General features: G+C 36.0%; 1 protein-coding gene across 3 annotated transcripts; it reads left to right on the top strand.

Annotated features, from left to right (window-relative positions):
* Positions 1-1,283: 1,283 nt before the first annotated feature.
* LOC141689111 (uncharacterized) lies at positions 1,284-6,848 on the top strand. Of its 3 annotated transcripts, XM_074493290.1 has the most exons (11): positions 1,533-1,765; positions 2,207-2,290; positions 2,605-2,755; positions 2,837-2,913; positions 3,062-3,127; positions 3,250-3,354; positions 3,482-3,610; positions 3,998-4,047; positions 5,062-5,159; positions 5,331-5,615; positions 6,236-6,848. In XM_074493290.1, the coding sequence occupies exons 4-11, from the start codon at positions 2,876-2,878 to the stop codon at positions 6,740-6,742; spliced, it is 1,278 nt and encodes a 425-aa protein (XP_074349391.1). In that variant the 5' UTR covers positions 1,533-1,765; positions 2,207-2,290; positions 2,605-2,755; positions 2,837-2,875; the 3' UTR covers positions 6,743-6,848. The 3 variants fall into 3 exon arrangements, with proteins under 3 accessions (XP_074349390.1, XP_074349391.1, XP_074349389.1); XM_074493289.1 differs by lacking the exon at positions 1,533-1,765 and adding an exon at positions 1,284-1,508 and having other exon boundaries at positions 2,837-3,104; XM_074493288.1 differs by having other exon boundaries at positions 2,837-3,104.
* The last annotated feature ends 8,197 nt before the right edge of the window (positions 6,849-15,045 follow it).

Genomic DNA, 15,045 nt, shown 5'->3' with positions numbered 1-15,045 from the left:
TACGTATCTTTACATGCGCACACAAGTAGAGAGTATTTCGGGAAACAACCGCTACATTCTTTTAAAACGAGGGAAAACTTGCGTACATCCTACCATCCCCACGTTAAGCGAAATATGCTAAATATGTTTGGTTTATTTTGGTTTGGTAAAAAAATAATAAAGAGAAAAATTTATTAAATAATAATATCTGAATTTAAAATACATGCAATTAAAATTTGAATAAAGAACTAAAATGATTAAAAATATATTAATATATGTGAACAGAATATCAAATCAAATTAGAAATTTTTAACAAGCAAAAACTAAGTCTAAATTAAAATTTAATAGGAGTAATTTTTAACAAGCAAAAACTAGGGCGAATGACAAAAATAGCCCATTTTTTGTGAGAGAATGACAAAAATAACCGGTTTTAAAATTTTTGTCAATTTTAGCCGGCGGGATACGCACATGACAGTAGAGTAATATTTAATACGCATTATAGGGTGGAGTAATGTGTAATACGTAATTGAGATCAGAGTATTTAACAATACTTATATGAAGATACACAATCTACAAATGAGTATTGAATCTCATATGCATTTTATAAATGCGTATTGCAATCATATTATTCCTCGCACCTTACACCATGACCCACCTTGCTGCACATGATTTAGCTAAAAACAAAATACGCATTCCATACTTCTGTAACTGAACGGTCATTGTCCAAAATTTCGAAAAAGATTATTTTTGTTAAAAACTTTAAAAACAGGTTATTTTTGTCAATTTTCCCAAAAACTATGTCTAGTTTATTTAGTTTATTGTATTTTGTCTTTCCAAAGTTTGGGTATTCTCTCGTTTCCACCCTCAACCAGTGTTACAGATTTCGGAAATCGGAACTATTCGGTTGACTTACTGATTTACGATTTATCGAACGATTTATAAAAAATCGGATGATTAATCGGCGATTTATCGGAAATCGGTTAAATCGGACAAATATTTTTGACCGATTTTTGAGTAATTTATCGGCTATTTGACCGATTTTTGAGTAATTTATCGGCGATTTTTGAAAAATCGGCCGATTTCTGTAACAGAGCCGCCAACTTATAATATCCATACACGATATCGATTTTCTACCAAACAGGAAATTGTGTCACCTGTCAAACACATACCAAAAGTAGCATTATCCATAGGGCCACGTGTCCGTTTTATCCCACGAGACTTATCTACACGAACTACAAATCTTCTAGGAGTAACTACTAACTAGAAAATCAACACGTGTAGTCTACTACTTACGTCCACGTTTTTTGTCCCTCTTTTACCAAGTATTTTCACCTCTTTCTTGCCCATCCAAATCTGATTTTTTACCGTACCTAGTAAATACAAGATTTCCAGTACAAATTTGATTTTCAAGTGCAGATTGTCTGAGAAAATGACATCAAGTGGGCCAATCTATTTACTGGATAGTGGATAATATTTCAGAATAAGACTTCTGATTGCTGCATTCATACTCTTCTTTCTTCAACTATCAGGTTTTATTATATTAATATTAATTACAATCTCTAATTTATTCTAGATTTCTAGTACATTACACTGAAAAATATATAATATTTAATTCAATCTGGAATTTATGCTGTATTGGGATTTGAGAACGGGCTTTGAGAGATCTACTCGTTTATTTAAGTATGGGTTCATGTTTATCTGGATTTCCATATTTGTCAAAATCAATGTATGGGTTTGCACTCTGCAGTTTCATGTCTCGTTCTATGATGTTTTACTACTGCTTTAAGTAAGTTTCTACATCTTAGCTTACAATCTTCTACTTATTCATCACCGTTGATAAAATTCTTAAATCTTATGTTTAGTATCCATGTCTTGAATTGTTACAACTTTGCATGACTCCATGGTAATATGTCAGATTACAACTAGGGATTCTTGTATGGATGTTGGCTATTTAATTTAGTATTTTGCAAATGCAATGTGGCATTCCAAAGTATCTGCAAAATTTTGTCTTTTAGAATTAGCAAAAATGGTTGATAATTAGTCTTTTGTTAGCCATGATTAAAACATTATTATTTGAGCTTGATGCTTCTATATATGTAAAGAGTTACTAAATGTTGCAAAGTACTATCGTTTGATACAATACAGGTGTTATTACCGTTTTTATTTTTTTCCTAGTCTGTTATTGTATTTATTGATCTAAATTTCTCTCTTGTCATCATAATGTCAGAGGATATAATTGGTGTTAATCTCAGAATGCAAGAATTTGCGAGAGACATGTACGTCCAACTTTCCAACTAGTGGCGCTTCCAAAGTGAGTAAAGTTTTTTAAATGTGTCTAATTTGGAACAAATTGTTCTTTTACGAAGGTAGATGTGTTCTACTTATTGTAAATAATTTATGTTAAGGTCCTGACAAAAAAAAAAAAAAACCTTCTGTTAAGGTGTTCTCCTGAAGTTGATGGCGAACAAAACTCATACATTTGCCTAGTAGATTACAAGATTTTCATAGAAACTAGAAGAAACAATTTTGAGCGTACCTTATACTACCCACACCGTAAACAATTGTTGTTTAAGCAAATCATAATGTTTTGTTAATGTGTAACACTTTGAATGTTGACCTTCTCAGGTGTACTCATAGTCATAAGCTTCAAATGATGCTTGACAAAATGAGAAGCGTTCAGTGAAACAATTTGATACCTTTTTGTCAATGGATGACATCTTTTCCCATCTGTTGGCCTTGACTTCTTACATGACCCAACAATTCACTCAATTTCTTGGTAAGTCTCTCTATTGTATTCTCGATTTTGATTTCTTTTTTGATAATCTATTCATGAACTTGTTTTTCTGCACTAATGCAGAGGACCTTCTTTTTGGCAAATTGAGTTACTCTTCAAAATATGTTGCAGTCAGCTCCTCCAGTCAACATGAACATCCGGTAACCTCTGGCTATAGCCCAGGGACTTGTTTTTATGATAATTGTTCATCTTCTTCGTTGTTGTACGTAGCTAGTAGAAGCCTTCAGGTTCACGAAGCTGGAACCTTAAATCTCATTGACCCTGTATGTACAATATGTAAAATTGTAGAAAGTGGACGCCCCTATTGGATTGTCGACGTCTTTATAAGAGGGTACAGATACTTTCCTTGTCAAGGTTTATTCTATATCTATCAACTTGATACATGTATTCTTATATATCAGCTATTTGCCAAAATTTTGCGTTATTTTACCAGTAATTAACCCTTCTGTCTAAAGTTCTGGTGTATATTGCTACAGGTTAAACCTGCCTTTGTCTGGTCTGAGATTATCATGGACGCTAGGATTGGCTACTTTGAGATCTATTTCCATTTATATCAAGTGTACTGTAGCTCGAGTACGAGGGTAAAATAGTTCCACACTTTTACAATATGATTTCAAACTGAAAAAATTAACTCTTATGTGACCGAAATTTTTCTAGCTAAACTAAAAGTCTTCCTACCCTCAGTTTGTGAATTTCTCTTATTTTCAGCACCATATCTAGAGTGCGGAAGACATTACATGGTTCTTCCAGTGACATTGGATGGTTGCAACAAGCACCAGGAATGGCTCCGGTGAAGGATGGTTCAGCTAGATTCATGGAGTTGCTTGATTGTATAAGGTTCTTGCTTTTTCTTTTTTCTGTTGAATTTCATCTCTCTGTTCTTGATTTTTTTTTTCAGGCCTTTGATATCCATATAAAGGACACGGCAAGTCATAATTAGGCTGGCAAATTACATGCCACACTTTCAAGTTCCAATTATACATTTTTCCCGAGTATTTAGCTTGGGCATTCCTCATTTGCTGAGAATGTCTTGGGTTTTCTTCAGCAAAAGGACTAGGTTAAGCTTTTAACTGGTCACTGTGATACACTAAAAAAAACATTAACGGCGTTTGTTACCTTGAATGCCTGTTCAGCTTTATTCTTACTCTACGTCGGGACCTTTTGTTTATTTGTTATTTGCATACTGTATCTGATCCGTTTGGATAAAACTTCTTTTTGCTCAAGGCATGGACAGCACCAACTGCCGGACTCATTTGTTTACCTGCTGATACCAGGTACGGTAATCCAATTCAAATGAATATAAAATCTCTCCCTTACCTTCTGGCCCTTTACAATAGGTTTCTCAACTCATCTGTATGCATATTGAATCAAAGTAGTTGAATGTGGCAATATTATTCATGATATCTTACTGATTTTAATGCTGGGCCAATAAAAGTTTGACATGTATCCTTAAAAATCAGTATGAACTATGGATCAACTAGGAGCTGCCACATCACTATCATCCTCCCCTGCAGCTTCTATAGTGGAGGGAGACACTGGTTAATTATAAAATACTGTCCTCAAAATTTTAGTAGTTGATTCTATCAAGTTTTGATGTCAATTTGATGATAAAGTAGTAATGAAAAGAAATTTCTGCAGCAATTCTATAAATCTCCAGTGTCACATTATTCTCAAGATAGGTTCAATATCTTGTATTATTAAATTTCTAAGAGAAAATTGCTTTAAAAAATCATTTCTAAGAGAAAACTACCTCAAAGGCGAAAGGTATAAAATGATTATCACACCTTAGAAAAAAGATAATCATGGTCTGTGGTCTATTATATCTCCTTCTCTAGATCAAAGTTTTTCTATCCTCCTCGCAAAACAAGCAAGGCTGTTTCCAGTTCTATGGATGAAGAGGGGGGGGGGTGGAATATGTGATTTCTCCACAAAACCAGCTAAAAAAAGGTTATTACGGAAGTAATATACTGATAGTGTATGCTGGCATGGCATGCAGTTTTTTATTGGTCAAACATCATATCATTTTAATATTAAAAATAGCAGAAGGTCTTTTAACTAACATTCTACAGAAGAGAGATTTTAAGAGGAAGAGATAGCTAATCTAGATATTCAATACAGAAACATTGGTGAGAAATCTATACTTCAAGCTTGGCAGTTTAGGGACGTTGTCATCTCTTTATTAGTGAATATCCAATGAATGAGTTCATCACTTGCATCAACAAAATTGTATTTTGATGTATTACTTATATATAGTAAATCCCCTTTCTCTCCTGACATTTTTTAATCAGGTCTTTTCAGCAATCATGGCCCCTTATATTTTGTGAGCGCCAAGAGGTACTTCTCGAAGATGGGTCTAGCTTGCCATATTGCAAAAATTCACAGTGAGGTAGGAAAAGACTTTGCACTTGTTGAACTGGTGAAAGCATCATGAGATACTACCAGAGCAAACTAAATTCAAAATTCCTTGGTTATTATCATTTTTTATGAGTTTGTCATTTATCAGTTCCTCTCTGGAAACCATTGTCTCTGGTCTTTTTAATGCTTAGTTTTTATGAAGGCATCTGTGGAACGCAATGCATGGGAACTCAGACAATATATTGAGGAGCTATATTGGGGTTCTGGTAAACGTGTAATGCTGCTTGGTCATAGCAAAGGCGGGGTTGATGCTGCTGCAGCTTTGTCTATTTATTGGACATACTTGAAGGAAAAAGTTGGGGGGCTGGTATTGGTTCAGAGCCCATATGGGGGCACACCCTTGGCATCTGATGTTCTTCGTGAAGGACAGATTGCTGACAAGGAAACACGAAGGATTATGGAACTCGTGATCTGTAAACTCATTAAGGTACAAAAATTCTTTTACCAAACTATATGATTGGTGGCTATGATTGAAACTAAATTGTAAATGCTTGTCAGCTATCTATTATCTTCAGTTTATCATGTTATAAATTCCTGAAAAAAAAATCCAGAAATAGAAAATGTTTATAGAAGTCTGCTATGCTCAAGAAAAGTTTTCAACTGCTACTGACTAGTAGTGCTTTGTTATTATTTGGAAAATTGTTAAAGTTATAAGGGCAACTTATTTGCGTTGGAACTAAATGTTAGCTAGCTGCTTCAGTTCTATTGGCATGTCATGTTTATATCCATGCCTATTGTCTGTTGTTTTTTTGCTAATTGTTTTGTCCGCTGCTACTCTACGCATTTTGTTTGAAAAAAATTAGGACCTCTTTTGAGATGCTTTGTCATTACACCTGTCTACTCGACTTAGTTATGCAATTGCGTCCAAGTCGAAGAATATAATGGTGCAGGAGCACATTTTTGCAGTTTTTAATAATTTCTTCTGCATGTTTTAATTGGATTTCCTCGCTTTTCTGTTTATGATCTTCATTATTGAAAGTTCTTGTAGAAGTTCGTACATATTCTACATCAGTTGGACCCACCTTCACAATTTTCATTATGCTGAAGGGTGACATACGGGCTCTTGATGATCTAACATATGAAAAACGGAAGGAGTTCCTCAAGAAATATAAACTTCCTCAAAGTATTCCTCTCATCTCCTTCCACTCTGAAGCAAGCACAGCACTGAGCGTCATTGCTACCATGACACAAATAGCACATGCTGAACTTCCATGGCTTCGTCTACCAGGCCTTTCACACGATGATTCGGGCGACGTTATCCAGTCAGGGAGGAAAGTGCCAATTGTTGTTCCTGTTTCTGCTGTAATGGCTCTATGTGCACTGCACTTGCAGTTGAGATATGGAGAGAAGAGCGACGGATTAGTTACTTGTCGTGATGCTGAAGTTCCAGGCTCAATTGTGGTGAGGCCTAGACGTAAACTTGATCACGCTTGGATGGTGTATTCTTCCTGGAGTAAAAATCTTGACGAGCCTGATGCTTGTGAAATGTGTGAGGCTCTGCTGACTCAACTTGTGGAGTTAGGAAGGCAAATTAAGAGTCAAGGAATGGAGTGACAATTTAGTTTATTAACAATGTTTTTTATGATGTTCTTCACAAACGAGTAAGGTGTATTGAGAATTTTAAATTATAGTACAAATTGATTTTCTACGAAGAGTTTAGTTTGGAATAAGTCTTTAATTTAAGAGGTCATAATCTTCAGGGGCTCAAAATTTGAAATTATAGTATAAATTGATTTTTTACGAAGAGTTTGGTTTGGAATAAACTTTTAATTTAAGAGATCATAATCTTCGGGTCTCAAAATATCTTAAAAAATATATGATTCAAAATACTTATATTCAAAACTGAAGTTCCAAAATATCGATAAAACACGTACGTTAATATGCATATTTGGAAAATGCCTATTACGGATAACCATGAGCATGGTTGACATATGCGGGTCTTTCCTTGAATTTTTTTTTTAGAAAACTGAAAAAAGTTAAAAAAGAAAAAATAATGATGGAAGAAAAAATAATGATGGATACGCATTCTTTAAAAACGAATCACGAGATACCCATGTATGGATTGCATATCCTATGTAAGGTTATGAATAAAGATAAAGGGTAAGTAGTAGTCACAACTAGACCTTGTAAAATGGGTCTCAATCTGAAAAACCTAACCAAAATTCATGAAATCGAGATCTGAATCATACAATCGGATAATTATTCGAAAACCGATTTAAATCGATCCGTAAAATACCCGAACCGAAAATTTAACCGAAAATGATCCGAAATACAAGATCCGATTATAAATTTGAACCGATTAAAACCGAAAAATATATACCCAAACCGAATATGACCCGAAATAATTAAAACTTATACTTTACACAATTTTATGTTTATAACATACTTACTTAATCATATTCTTTTTTAAAAGTACATTATATTATATTAAAAATACTAAATTAAATAAAAAATATATTTTTAATCTCAAAAATTGAAAAAATAAATAAGTTATGACCCGAAAATATCCGAACCAAATTTTATCCGAACTGAATTTTGTCTGATCTTAGTACGAATTTAATCCGATTTTAATCCGAATTAGACCCGAACCGAATCGTATCCGATCCGATCCGATCCGATCCGATCCGATCCGAATAGTCTTCAAATATATTATAATTCGAAAATAGATCCGATCCGAAATTGATCCGATCCGAAACCGAAACAGTTATCCGAATTGTCAGGTCTAGTCAAACCGCTACTTCCGTGTATTTTATATATTTGGAAGACGCAAGCACAGTAGTGACAACTGACACGTATTTCGATGCACTTGCGCGTGCTTTGATGCATGTACAGATTTTTTAAACATACACGCATTCCTTTCATGCGTGTCTCGTGAGCAGATACGGCCTCTCCTTCCGTCAAAAGGTATTTCAGGCTATCAAGTCTCAAATGTGGATATTTCGGATAATTTCTCTAATCTTCACCTATATTTGAGGGAAAGAAAAAAAGAAAAATAAAATAGCTTTGGGTTCAATAATTGATGATCTACAAAACGGGCTTTTTCAATTTTTTTAGAAGAATAAAAAAAGTCAAGAATATAATGATCGATCGTTTAGCTGATGTCTTGGCGGAGGCACAGCTTGTTATCCATTTATTTCGTGCATATTTAACTTGTTTCGTTCAAATCACTATGAAATGAACTTAATTATTTAAAAAGTAAAATAAATTATTATATCACCGATCCGGCCCTCCCATACACTAGTGAAAATGTAATAGAAGATTTTAATGGGCCTCACCTGTCTTTTGGAATATTTTTACAGGCCCACCAAGAAGTCTTAATAGTAAATCATTCACAATATTTTTTTTACAACCTGGGCCCTATATGGAGCATTATTAGTGAATGTAATTGGTAAACGCGGCCTGCTTGACACAGAAATCGGCAGGACTTGTTTGCTACAAAACAAAGCATGCAACAACTGTAGGCCCAAAAGTGACCCCAGCCCATTTCATGGCCATTAATATATCACAATATAGTCAAACAATGCTCTCATGTGCTAATTAAAGAATCACCGTTGGTGACGTGGAAGTTGTAACAAATGTTCGATTATAAAACTTCACCTAATATTAGATTCTCCATAAATTTAATTAAATAATTTGTTATGCCAACAAAATCAAAGTGGGGTTTACTAATTTCCTTTTTAATGAAAAGATTTGTATGCTTTCTATCTTTCTCTAGTGTTCAGTATATCAATTTATTATATAATACACATATATTTCCTTTTAAAGATATTATTTATTACATTTAGTTAGGTGATATTGTTTAATACATTTATCTAGGTAGAATATGTGTATATATTAAAAGAGTTTTGTGAAATATTGGCAAGTTTGATGTACTCATAATTGCACCACTGGCCAACTTTATCAAGCAAATCGCCTACCAATGTAATTTATACTCTAATTTAAAATATGAAATTGACCTTTATAATCAAGTGCTGATCAATTATTTAGGGTTACACCGTGAACTTCAAATTTACATCTTTTCATGTACAAATGAATGCGACATGAATTCAAACGGGTTAATGATGAATCAAATTAAAATATACGTTAGATGAAGGAATTTGGTAACAACAAAATTCAAGATTTGTAGCCGAAAACAAGATATGTGACGATGGTTCTTTGTCGTGTACAGTGTTTGGTGGTTGTGATTAATGATGACTGAGATTGCTTAGATATAGTGGTGACTCCTTTGCGCTCTCAACTTCTGACCCCTTACAATTTGTCTACGTATACCTATTTATAGGGAATCAAGCCAACGTAGTTCTTGGGGAACAAGAAACCTAATGAGCTTAGATTTCTCATCCCAAGGCCCAGTAGAAAATCTACAGGAAACCATCTTCTACCAGTTTTAGGAATGTCCGCTGACGAGGCTCAACCACAAAGGCCCAAGACTCGTCCACAGCTTCAAGACTTCGCAGATAAGTCATTTCCCTTGCCAATGATAACCCTCCGCTACCGACTGTTTCTATAACATGTGGACGCAGGTATAGCCGTAGTTCACCCCAAATGTTGGACGCATCCTTGTTCCCCGAATAAGGAGCCCCTACAAGATTACAGGACAAATGATCCCAAGCTTTTGGATACAAAATGCAGGATACTCCGAAGTCTCCCAACGAGGACACCCATTGACTACAGAGACAGATTTTCCAGAGCACACACCAATATTCATCTCACATCCCCAATGAGGACACTCATTGATTACAGGAGGGGGCCTTCCGTCCAGGCATACCTTTGGAGGTCTCTGATCACGAACACCGTCTTTCTGTGGTTGCATTACGAAAAATGAGTTTTTCACTAGAATACCTGCAGAAAATATGTTAGTAATAATAATCTCCTCCCTTCTTGAAGCATCCAATGAATTTGTTCAAGCAATATGTTGAAGTTTCCTTCCAAGTCAACCTATCCCATGAGGGCGCGCCCTAACACTTTCAGGTATTGGTGCCACCTCCAGAAATGGGTCATCTCATCTTGCCCATCAAATGAGGGCGCGCCTTAACATCAAAAAAAGCCAAGCCTTGTTCTGTTAAGGGCACGCCTTTTCCTTCTCTCTGAATGTGTTGTCCCATAACACATAGGGCGCGCCTAAAGCTTCTTGGGAAGTTCAGACCTCCCTTATCATGCTTATATGTTAATTAAGGTGAGCCTAATTATGGACCCAACTGGCATACTTAAGAGGGCGCACCCTTTCCTTTTCAGGATTATAGGCAAGTCCTTATTATTGTTTAAATAATTGTATCTTTTAACCTAACTTCATTCAATTTACCTGAATTTAACCCGAATAATCCTTATACCAAATTTTGGGCATAACAACTACCTCCCAAATTCCATATGTTATTAAAAATGAGATTAAAATTTTTAGCCTTCTTTGTCATCTATAAAAATTTGTATAAGCTAAGAAAGAAAACTCAGGGCGCACCCTAATAATATAGCGCATCCATAGAAGTTAAAAGGCCATATTTATCGGGTGTAGTGGGCGACGTGATTGATGGGACATGACAGCTATCACATGTATCTTTTCTCTATAAATATCAATCTTTTCACTTTTTTTTTCACTTTTTTACTTTACCATTTTCTCTCCCAGAAAAGTCCACCACCGCCGACCAAAGCTTCTCTTGCTCGGAAACGGTCCGTTCTTCATCATTTTCAAAGCCTTTTTCGATTAATTTCTTCATCAAACTAAAAGGTACACAATATTTCCCATCTTTTCAGATATCATTGAGTGAATTATGCTTAATATTGTCATGACTGTTTATCTTCCATCCTTTATGTTCTTCATAACTGTGACTGTTTATGCATATATACATGAATGTATATTCTGTATTGTCAATTTAGATCCATAATTTTAGGAATTTAAAATTTGAATTCATGTTTCTGGAATCTCAACCGTTACCCTAGGGTTATCTACAACCATTTTAGATTTAGGACGCGCCTTAAAGGGCTTTCATGAGATTTATTTTAAGTTTAGGCCAAATATAACTAATTACTATTTTAATCAGGGCGCGACATCTTATTAAGGCGTGCTATCTTACTATGCATCCCTTCTATTAGGCGCTCGTTATAATAATATGTTAAGCAGGGCGCACCATTATTCTATAAGGCGCTCATTCTCTTTTTTTTGTTCTTTTATAATCTTTATCCTGTCATTCATTCATTTTTATTTCTTCTATGGACGCGCCCACAATAGATTTTTCTGTTTATTTTGACTGCTGGAATACGCGGGCGCGTCCTCTGCTCTTCACCCATTCAAAGACTTTCTCACCAAACTTGGTATATATTCACCCCCAAATACCTATTTCAAACCAGATTTTCCAGATGCTCATAGAACTCCTGAATTCTTAGAGTGAGTGGCGCGTCTTATTCAGGATTTCAAAGAAGGCAAACTCATGGCGGAATCTTCAAACGACTCGTATTTAGACAATCTCCCTTTGGCTCAAAGAAATGGAAAGAAGAAATTGATTTCGAAGGAAAGATAACCAAATCCTATTGATACAGATCTAGATGACTGGCTCGAGAAATTAAACTTAGACATATATATGGGTAGAGATCGGGGTAAATGTATGAGCTGGGGCTTCAAAGGTTTCTTATAAATTCATTTCTTCCAGCTTGTCTCCCCAATAATCATAGGGCGCACCCATTTCCCCTAATGTTAGGGATGTGCCTGAAGGGAATTCTCCATCTCTTCGAGACGATATAAATTTTTTTGATGAAGACACACTTCAATTATTTAACTCTCCTGCACCCTCACCTGTCCCTTTCGAGCATTGAGAGGTTTCTGATAGTGAAGTTAATTTTGATTCGAGCAAGTAAGAGCAATGCACTGAAGTAGTGAAAAAGCGTTTCATAAAAGAGCAAGAAAAGTTGTATTGTGTTGGATTGTCCTCAAGCTGTTCTGATGAACAGTTACAATAGCTGATGGAATTTTACGATATGGAGGGAATTTGGGCCCGTCCACTCAGCATGATGCGCCCTCATCTTTTTAATTATTGTAGAAACTTCAGGATTCCCGGGATGGTGACTAGACCAAAACTGGTCTCATTGGGTGTGGGCGCACCCTTACACCCTTATTTAAGAAAGGTAATTGAGCTATGTGATGGGGCACCATTTCAACTTTCTCCCAAAAGTTATAAATTTGTTCTTGCACTGTACATCTTGTACATGGACTTGGATTTCCCTCAACCAACCATGGACGAAGTTAGCTATTTTTTTAGCCTAAGGAAATCGGACCATGGATACTACTACCTGGTCATGGACAAGCAACATAACAAAAAGGGATTTTCCTCATGCAAATTTAGTCACGAAAATGGCTGGAAGGAGAACTTCTTTCATCTATATGATGTTCTAAGGATTAGAATTTGGTTTAACACTTCTCCAAGTAAGGGTGCACCATTTTTTCCAACTATAATTCTCTTCTTTCTTTTTATACACTCTCTCATTTCACTTTATAATCTTGTTCTTTTAGATAAACCATCAGTAAGGGAGCTTGTGGGCGTGCCCAAAAAGCGAGCAGAAGCCTTACTTAGAGTGGCTTCTGAAAAATGGAACTTGAAAACACTAGTCACCAGGACTAACCTGATGTGAGTGGGGATCCTATCTGATCAAGAAGGGATAAAGTGTAAATATATAAAATTTAGGAAGGGTAATCCTATTTCTCGTATCATTAACATGGACAGTGATGAATAAATTTTTGAGGAAGAAGAGTTTGAAGATAGAACTCTTCAACGTGAAACCCCTCTAGGTTTGAATTGTCTCTCTACGTCATTCTGTTAAGTCAAGCATCTTATATTATGCCGCACCCCCGCTTTTGGACGTGCCCTTTGTTTTTTCCAGAATAGAGTATAATTATGTTTACGTATCAAATGTCATGACATGCTCTTGGGGCATCCTTAGACTAAGTATTTTTATTGAGGCGCGCCCCCGTTCTAGGGCGCATCCTTATTTTTAATTCACGCTGCATCATACTTCCCTCTATTCGCATATGTTTGTTGTTTTCATTTTGCAATTGTCAAGTTAACTGTATGGATATTATGTAATGAGGGCGCCTTTTCTCTTTACTGTACTAACCAATTTTCTCTTTACTGTACTAACCAATTTTCTTGGATATTGCACATATAGAGCTCCTTCAAGAATCCCTAAGTCATTTTAGGCGCGCTCTGGCGACAAGCCCAAAGCGCGAGTGCAGAAGAAGAATGCTCCAAAGGCCCAAGCATCTACTCCTACTCCCATTCCTATCTCTCAGCCCACTCCCGTGCCAAAAAGGACGGTAGTAGACTATACTGAAAAATAGGGCGCGCCAAAAAGACCCAGGACAGACGGCGTGCCATCTGACTCTACTTCTATTGCACTCAGTTACCTTGCCCCCTTAGATTTGTCTACGTCACAGATAAGATGTCAGGAAATGGCAAGTTATGGACTTGGAGGAATCCACCAGGGATTCAATCAAGGCATCCTGCTAACTGATGTTCCATTCCACTCAGGCTGTGGATAAGTTGTTGGAGGGGAAGGCGTGCCTTGAAAGGCTGCAAGGAAATAATAACATCCTGTAAAACAACGTTAAGGACAAAGATCCCCTTTATTAAAAGGACATCAAAGCCAAGGATTCTCAAATCTCTTTCCTCAAAGGTGAGTTGAAAAATCAAGGTTCTCAACTCAGGATTGATATTGAGACAGTGGAAAATCTCCATAATGAAATTGCAGAGATGAAGCTGAGAGTGGAGTATTTGGAATAATAGCAGAAGAATGGATGGCTGGAAGAGAAAAGGGAGATCACAGATGACGCTTTTGCTCGCGGCTTTCACCACCGAAGGATTGGTTTTTTGGCAAATGATCATGACTACTCATTCAAAAAATTTGGTGAAGAGACTGTTGTCGAGATGGCAAAATTTAAACAAGAATACACTGCTGAGATTAAGGAAAGGAAGATCAAGCTGGGGCTGGAAGAAGATGATGGTGCGCCCACTGATGAAAATACTCAAGGAAGGGAGGACGCGCCTGAAGTTGATCATTCAGTTCCCATTCAAGTCATTCTTCCTAGCAATGACACTCAGGGCGCGCCCTGAGTTTGCCTTCATTTAATTTTAGTCAATCAACTGCTTTAATACTTAAGGTGCCAGCCCTCTTTTTGATGCTGTGCAATTTGTAAGACTAAGTATTTGGTTATTTTTCGTACCATCTTTTTTATGCACATTATAACAATTGGTTTTCTTTAACATGCTTGTCTCTGTGTTTACTCTATAGGTGTTTTTTTGTTAGCAATATTTCTTTATGAAATTCGTAAGTCAAATATGTTGGACGCCTTTACCTTCAGAGCGTGCCCTTCAAATAAGTATTATCCTTTTATCAACTTTTTTGAGATTAAAATTTTTCCAAGTCATATTATTGAGGTTGTGCCCGTAGATAGGGTGCGTCTTAAAACTTTTACTTTACCTGAGTCAGAATACTTTTTTTTTTGTTAATTTTGCTACAACTTAGAACATATCCATTGATATTTCATATATGAAAATCAACTTGTAGGTACGTTCGCAGAATAACAAACATTATAAGTTAATCACCCATGGGCGCTTCCTACCACAGGGCGCGTCCTTATATTTTCAGCTGTGAATTTTTTGTATAAATTTATTTAAGTAAATTACAGGGCGCACCTTCTACAAAGGCATGTCTTTTGATGTTTCCATATGCAGAAGTCAACCCTAGTTGAAAAATTTCACAAGCCGTTTGTCGAGGCGCTTCCACCATTGGCACGCGCCTTATTTCATAATTATGTATTCAAGATAATACTGTGGGCGCTCCCTAGATAACTTAGGACGCATCCTCTAAGATATGCA

Source organism: Apium graveolens, chromosome 10, assembly GCF_009905375.1.
Source record: "Apium graveolens cultivar Ventura chromosome 10, ASM990537v1, whole genome shotgun sequence".
NCBI lineage: Eukaryota > Viridiplantae > Streptophyta > Magnoliopsida > Apiales > Apiaceae > Apium > Apium graveolens.
This window is presented reverse-complemented; position numbering and strand designations above follow the sequence as displayed.